This window comes from Hevea brasiliensis, chromosome 11 (assembly GCF_030052815.1).
Source record: "Hevea brasiliensis isolate MT/VB/25A 57/8 chromosome 11, ASM3005281v1, whole genome shotgun sequence".
NCBI classification, from domain to species: Eukaryota; Viridiplantae; Streptophyta; class Magnoliopsida; order Malpighiales; family Euphorbiaceae; genus Hevea; species Hevea brasiliensis.
The window spans coordinates 96,498,758-96,506,857 of record NC_079503.1 but is presented as its reverse complement, the minus strand read 5'-3'; the positions used below and the strand labels follow the sequence as shown (position 1 = coordinate 96,506,857).

At 30.6% G+C, this 8,100-nt stretch overlaps 1 protein-coding gene across 1 annotated transcript; it reads left to right on the top strand.

Moving 5' to 3' along the window:
• Positions 1-2,305: 2,305 nt before the first annotated feature.
• Positions 2,306-7,905, top strand: LOC110660450 (derlin-2.2). The gene is made up of 6 exons (XM_021818777.2): positions 2,306-2,611; positions 3,377-3,476; positions 5,336-5,550; positions 5,648-5,731; positions 5,950-6,003; positions 7,481-7,905. The coding sequence occupies exons 1-6, from the start codon at positions 2,513-2,515 to the stop codon at positions 7,661-7,663; spliced, it is 735 nt and encodes a 244-aa protein (XP_021674469.1). The 5' UTR covers positions 2,306-2,512; the 3' UTR covers positions 7,664-7,905.
• The last annotated feature ends 195 nt before the right edge of the window (positions 7,906-8,100 follow it).

Genomic DNA, 8,100 nt, shown 5'->3' with positions numbered 1-8,100 from the left:
AGCTTAGCCTTTTCCTTTATATATGATGTATGGGTATATAGACATGTAAAATATGAATGGATAGTACTGTGCTGGTAATTAAAGAAATTTGAAGTTAAATAGTATTTTTAAGTATGATGATGTAAATGTTATGTTAACCCTTTTGTGGGAGCATGCATGTCGAATCATTATACTTTAAAACTTATGTTTGTTAAGATTCAAATTATGAACTATTTTTATGTTAAGGATGTTTATGTATGGATGAAAAGACTAAGGTGTAATGGTTTGAAATTTGCTCAAATGGTGGGACACAGGAATATGTGTATGTTTTACAAACTTTAGACTTATTGCGGGTTCCGGCAGCCTTAAGTTGACCTAAGCCCTAGTGCTGACAATGGCCCTGAGTTTGGGACGTTACAATAAAGAAGTTGATAGTAGTTCTACGCAATTCAAAATGGTTCTAGGGAGTGCTTAGGTTACTGCAGAATGTGGTAGAGTGGGTTCCAGAGTCTTTTAAATACCTGTAAGAGAAGCTATAAGAGTCAAATACACTGCAAAGGAATGAACACCAAACAACATCAACAACACAACTCAAACTTGCAGTCTTTTATCTTTACTTTTATTAATCATTTATTTTTCCAAAGCTTCTTGCATTTAATTTCAAGTATTGTACTCTCTTCCCAATTAATTTAAATATCCTTTTGATTTTCGAATTATTTGCCTTTTTAATTTTTGAAGTAAAATTGACGAAACTGCATTCAGTGTAGTCAGTTCTCACAATCATTTGGTCTAGAAGTCAAAACATAATCCAGGAGATACACTCAGTATTTGGCACACCTACACAATTCCTAAGCTATGTAACAATCAAATTGTTTTCTAAAAAAACAATTACTTTTATATGTAATGTATTTGTGAATAATAGTATCATGTGAATAATAGTATGTCATATTTTCCTGATAGTAATATGAATAATAACTCAAAAAAAATTGAAGAATGTTGCTAAATTATAGAAAGAATAAGAAACCCTTACCCAAAGTTGCACAATTATGAAGGATTCCACTAATGCTTTCATTCTCAATAGTAGGGGTGTACAAAGAATCTGTCAAACCAATCAACCCGACCATTCCCAATAAATCCAAATCAAAATTAATGGTTTTATAAATTTAAATATTAGTTGTGATTTGAAAATAATTATAAACCGAATTTTCGGTTTGGGTTTCTGATTTACATAATAAAACTGAACTCAAACCGAATATATATATATACATGAATAATTTTTTTTTATTCTTATTTTTTTTATTGAATAATATATTTTAAATTAATATTTATTTTTCAATTGATGTATGATAATATGTATATGAAAAAAGTTTAATAAGAGTCAAATTATAAAAGTCTAAAAAGTATTAAAATAAGTAAAAAGCGCTCAAATTGAACCCAACTTGATTAATGTGAAAACTAAACATATGTGGCTTTATAATTTAATTCATTGGTTTCAGTTTGAATATTATCAAAACTGACTTTTTTTTTTGTTTAGTTTGGCAAAATACATTCAACTCGCCCAAACCTATACATGTACAACCCTATTCAGCAGTTCCTTCTTTTTTTTTTTTTTTTTACAAAAAGAAAGCATTAAACTGTCCAATGGGCCTCAAAATACAAAATGGAGTTCATGGTATCAAGAGTCTATACAATCCAATTAATAGGCAAATTTCCTTATATGGACAACTTAATAAGAGTAGGGATGGCAATAGGCAGGTATCATAAAAGATTACTTTACCAAATTTAAATTTGATTAATATTCTCAAAACTCAAATCTAATTAATATTTTCAAAACTTAAATTCATTTCAAATTTATTAAAATTTATTTTTAACTACCAAAACTTATCTCATATTTTCGATTGTTATTATCTAAAAAATATCTAAATCTTTTTAATTTTATATATTTTAATTATTAATTTATATAAAAATTATTTTTTAGTAATTTATATTTTAAAAATTTAATAATTTTTAAATATTATTAAAATATATATATATTAAATATTTATATAAACAGAAAGCACCAAATCATTAAAATACAAATCATGTCAGCTTTAAGGTACATGCTATATCAATGCCGCGTACATAAATTCGAATTGTAAATAAAATAAAATTCTAATAAAAAAATCAATTTAAAAAACCAGTGAGCTAAAAGAATTGAAAAAATAAAATAAATATATATTTTTGGAAAGGGATTTCTTAACTGAAACATAAAAAAAAACTATTGGTTTGTGAAAGCCACGCCCTTTTTGATTCGCTGGGGCTAGTCACCCAAACCAAGCTAGAACACTTCCCACACATTTAGCTATCCTGCCAGAAGCTCCTCTTTCCTTTTCCTTTCCTTCGGTTATTCCAAAACTCTGTGTCGATCTTCAAAATCCCCTTTGCGATTTCTTCTCGAAAGAGGATTGTTAATTACAAAATCTTACGTCTTTTGCGTCTCAAAAATTTTAGCCGAAATCGTTTCAATAATAGAGATTAAAGGAAAATTATAATTATGGCTCAAGCAGTTGAGGAATGGTACAAGCAGATGCCTATTATCACCCGCTCTTATCTAACAGCAGCTATTGTCACCACCATCGGTTGTTCCCTCGAGGTATGTTTCCTCTACGCCTTTAATCCTTTATGATGGACTTCTTTTATAATTTTTTTTTTAATTATTAACTGGAATTGAATATTTGTTTGGACAAAAGGGTTAAGAATTTTTTGCATTGATTATTTATTGGTTGATATTTTGTTTCTAGACAAATGGTTATTATTGTTTTCAGTTGATTTCTAATCGGGTTTGTTTAATTTTGCGAATTGTGGACATTCCCTTTTCATGTTCTCTGTGAATTGTTGTGTGCTTTCGATATATTGCTCAAATTTTAATGCTATAAATCAAAATTTTGGTTTTTAAAGTTGTATTAGTTGTTTGTTTGGTATATCTTATTCATGGATAGGGCTACTGAGCCTTGTTATTGGGGTCATTGGTATCACAGGCATCTCTCCCGCACTTTATTAACCTCAGAGTTCAGTTCAAGGCAAACCTTCCTTGTTGGGGTTAGAGGATTTTTAAGCAAGGAAAAATACCATTCTTGTGGTTTAGCTTTATGAGTAGAACCATTATCAACAACATATAGAGTAAATTCACGTCAATCAGGCTATCCCTTGGGTTGTGGCTAGTGAACTTGAATAGTAAATTCTTATTTTTTTTTTGTTGGGTTTATTTTTTTTATCTTGGGGCATATTTGTATTAGCTTTGAAATATCAATTGGATTCTGTTTATTTATTCCTTTTGTAATTTTGATCTCTGAATGTATAAATGGATGATTTAAAAGCTTTAGCAACAAGTTCTTTTTCTTATTTTCTTTTTTTGCAGATAATATCTCCTCATAATTTGTACTTGCATCCTACACTTGTTGTTAAGCATTATCAATTCTGGCGTCTCATCACCAATTTCCTGTACTTCCGGAAAATGGGTAGGTTTTAAACCTTGTGCTTTTATTGATATATGATTGCATTGTTGTTATAGGGATGAGTATACTGGTGCTAGGATAGGGAAATTTGTGGAAGAGAGCTGCTTTCTTTGATACATTTCTTTGATATTTTTAGTTTCAAAGGTAGAAAAGTTTGATAAGGGAATATTTCTTTTTACACATCCAGCTTGTGCATCTAGCTACTCAATTTTGCATTTTGATAACCATCATGATCATGGAATCAGATCTCTGTAGAGATTCAGGATCAGTGAATGTGTTCATTCTCTTATCATATATAATGCATTAAGGTGTGGAATGTAGGTTATGAATCAACTTATCTAGAATTTCATTCCCAATGAATTCTAAACGATGGACCTTTTGGGCATATTGTAATAGGCCTTTGAAGATTAGAAGGTCCTATTTTTACCTACACAATGTATATTTTCCCATTATAAACAAACTTGTAACTGCTTGCTTGTAGATAAAGTTATTTCGAGTGTAAACTCATGTTAAAGCAATTCATTGCAAGTGTTGCAGCAATATGTCTGATGAAGTGCATTAGAAATGACAAATTGCTTTTTTTTTTTTCTAACATATGATATGTAACTTGCTACAATAGCAAAGTTTAATTGTTCAAGTGCTTTTTTCATTGAAAATACTCTTGCTTCCCAATTTTAAAAGAAATTAACATTTTGTTAATCTAAACTGCATCAGTTGCATGTCCCACTTGGTTTGAAATTTTGGATAAGCATGAATTCACATAATTTTAGTTTTTGAAGTTGTTTGAGTGAATGGTCTCAGTGACTGCCACCGTGTTGTTCTTACAATTGTGATATTAGATAAAGTGAAAACTGGGAGAAGTGATCCCCAGTTTTTATATGTAAGCACACTGAAGATGGAAAAGTGTTATAAACTTCTGGCTAGGTGATCAAAAGTGCTGCACAAACTCCTAGCTTTGGGATTGTGTTTGAATCTTTTAGCTAGTTTCAAATTCACATTTAACATACTTGTATAGTGGTTAATATGCTAATTGTTTGACATCCTTATAGTTGCATCTCTTCTCTTTATAATTTTGTGTCAGATATTTACATAGGATCTTACATCTTCAGGTACTTGAAATCAAACTGCAAATAATATGTAAAAGGGTAATTGAATGCCCATCTATAGCAAGTTGCATTGACATGGTGGTTCTTTTAAAACTGTGTTTATTATGATGCCAAATCATGTTAAAAGTAGTAGTATGTTTTATTCAAACATAGCTGTAGATACCAAATTTTGTGCTGGTATTTTCTAAAAAATTTTCAAAAAATTGTTAACTCTAATCTTATTTCTAATTTAATTTTAATTCAATTTTGACTTTAAGGGAATAGTGATTTATTCTTATAGAATAACTAGGAGCAAGAAGCTTAAAATTTTAATTTCAGCTTTGGCATTTACTTTTTTAATTTCAGAGTTTAATCAAATTTATCTTGTAGTTTCAATTTCTATTTTGATTCAAATTTAATCAAATTCTGAGTTTAAACTTTAACTTTCAACTTCAAGCCAATCTTAATTTTAATTTTAATTTTAATTCAAACCTTGATTTTAATTTTGAATATTAATAACTTTAGATTTTTCAGGTGTAAAGAAAGTAGTAGTAGTGGTAGCAGTAGTAGTAGTTATACTTCCTTTTTTTTCTTGTGAAGCACTTGTCCTAGAGTATTCCTTTTAGTTGAAAACATCTTTATCATCTTGTTATTATGCTATGTCAAATTACTTGATCATGGCAAATATTGAGTTTCATGTCCCAATCTGCATGCATGATTGAAATTAATTCTTTACTCTAATTTCTGTTTTTCTAATGTGGCTCTTCATTATATCAGACCTGGACTTTTTGTTCCACATGTTCTTTCTTGCTCGATACTGCAAACTTCTTGAAGAGAACTCTTTCAGGGGGAGGACTGCAGATTTCTTTTACATGCTCTTATTTGGTGCTACTGTTTTGACTGGCATTGTTCTACTTGGGGGAATGATACCCTATTTGTCAGAATCATTTGCAAAAATCATATTCCTAAGCAATTCATTGACATTCATGATGGTTAGTAAGTCTTTGCTTACTTATGGCATATTAATGGAGGTAGTTCTTTTTAAATGATCTGTCACCTAAGCTTCTTTCTTACTTTTCATGTGTACAGGTGTATGTCTGGAGCAAGCAAAATCCATTTATCCACATGAGTTTCTTGGGCCTCTTTACTTTTACAGCAGCTTACCTACCATGGGTGAGTTAACTTAAGCTTACTTCATGTATATAAAATAGTTGTGCTTGTAAATGTGTTACTGCATCCATCCACAATTTGCTGGCCATTCCATCTACATTACAAATCACAATTAACCTGATGCATTTGCTTTCTTAGATTCTAAATTTCAGCTTTCTTTCCATTTGAATGATTTGCAAAGTATTCTGTGGAAGTGTAAGACTTAGCTTGTATTCATGCAGGTTCTTTTGGGATTCTCTGTCCTTGTTGGTGCTAGTGCTTGGGTGGATCTACTGGTGCGTTTTACTTACTAAATATTCCCTTCAACATCAATATTTCAATCATTTCTTTTATTATCTGTGCATGTTGGGAAAGTTTGTAACCATGTACTCCCAAGCCCTTTAATTCAAAATATACATAAAAAAAAAATTTGCAACGCTTACTCATTGAACAAAATTCTAAACAATGTTGTCCCAAGTATATAGATGGTTATGAATTATGATATGGCTGGCTTGATTAAGATGAATGAACTTTATTAGTGTGTGTTTCAACAAGTTTGATGTTCAGCCATTGGTAGGTTAAGAGTATTTACAAGAATCAGTGAATCACAACTTGGGAAGTGTTTGGTACAAGGTTAAAAAATTGAAGTTTAAGTGTTGCTCTTGTAAATTTTAAAGGAGTAATTGTTCAGGGGCTAAAAAATAATTAATGGTGTAATAGTTAATAGTGTTTGGTAGGAGGTTAATAAAAAAAAACTTAGGAAGTGTTTGGTACAAGGTTAAAAAATTATTCGGTTAATGGTGTAATAGTAAATAGTGTTTGGTAGGAGGTTAAAAAAAATAAAAAAATCTTAGGAAGTGTTTGGTACAAGATTAAAAAATTGTTTGGTTGCATTTCGTGCAAGGTTAACAAGGAGTAATTATTAGCCTTGTTACTTTTAACCTATCATTAATTTTGTTTAGATGCTATAAGAGCATAAGTTAACTTTTAAATTCCTTAGGAGTTCAATGTTAATCTTGGAAAATTAGGTTAACAAAGCTTAACAAACGGAGGAACACCATACTTCATTTAAGTTTTTTTTATTAATCTCCTACCAAACATTATTAATTATTATACCATTAATTATATTTTATTCCTTAACAATTATTCTTGTAAAATTTACAAAAGTATTTGGTATAAGGTCAAAAAAATTGAAGGTTAAGTACTACTCCTGTAAATTTTAGAGGAGTAATTGTCAAGGGATAAAAAATAATTAATGGTGTTATAGTTAATATTGTTTGGTAGGAGGTTAATAAAAAAACTTAAACGAATTATGGTGTTGTTCTATTTGTTAAACTTTGTTAACTTAATCCCTCAAGGTTAACATTTAACTCCTAAATAGTAGTTAAATATTAACGAGGTTAAAAATTAATCTATTCCCTTGTAGCATCCAAACAACAATGAGAGGTTAAATTTTATAAGGGTAATAATTATCCCTTATTAATTTCATATCAAATGCCTCAATAAATATAAGATTGAGAGTGCAACTATCCAGCAGGAACTTGAATGCTATGAACTTGAATGCTATAAGAAATATGCTACTAGGACCCCCCCAAAAAAAAAATCATTGAATGCTATGAACTTGAATGCTATAAGAAATATGCTTCACTATGGGAATGATCTTCCCCTTCTGAGTAATTTTCTCTCACCAGCAGATATCTTACAAATTGGCTGCCTATTTTTCTAACAAGTCTCTTTACATTCTTTGTTTAACAATACTATTTTGTGTTTCAGGGAATGATAGCTGGCCATGCTTACTATTTTCTTGAGGATGTATATCCACGAATGACTGGTCGTCGGCCCCTACGAACTCCATCATTTATTAAATCACTATTTGCTGATGAGGCAGTTGTAGTGGCCCGGCCTGCAAATGTGAGATTTGCTCCCCCACCTGCTGAGGAGGTGCATCAAGATTGAGCAAGACTCCTAGAATCGTAGGCTGATGAGCAGTAGCTTTTCGTTGCGATGGTCATCCCTTGCTATTAGGGGGCGTAAAGTCTACTCAGTTCTTTGATATTATCTGTCTTGACATGTTTTTATTTTAGAGGTTAACTATGTATATGACATTGCTACTACAGAAGCCATGCATAACTCGGAGACGAGTTTTTGTAATTTACATCAAGAATGCAAGTTTAGCGATTGGAGGGTGTTTTTGTGCATTTGTTGCTGCTTTGGTTTTTCCTTTTAGAAACTCATGCAGCCAAGTAATTTTTTATGAAATTTATGGTTTCTTAATAGTTCTTAGTTGTTCCTTTTGTGGACGAAAAAAGGTGAGTTTTGCAATGTGAATTCTGCCACACGCTTTATGAGTATGATTTTCCTTTTTCATACTTGATTATTCAAACTTTTAGTTT

Bases quoted from the DNA above. Each gene is read 5' to 3' on its own strand.
- LOC110660450 (XM_021818777.2), top strand. From the start codon at position 2,513: ATGGCTCAAGCAGTTGAGGAATGGTACAAGCAGATGCCTATTATCACC. The intron at 2,612-3,376 runs GTATGTTTCCTC...CTTTTTTTGCAG, and splicing joins CCATCGGTTGTTCCCTCGAG to ATAATATCTCCTCATAATTT. The intron at 5,732-5,949 runs GTGAGTTAACTT...GTATTCATGCAG, and splicing joins CAGCAGCTTACCTACCATGG to GTTCTTTTGGGATTCTCTGT.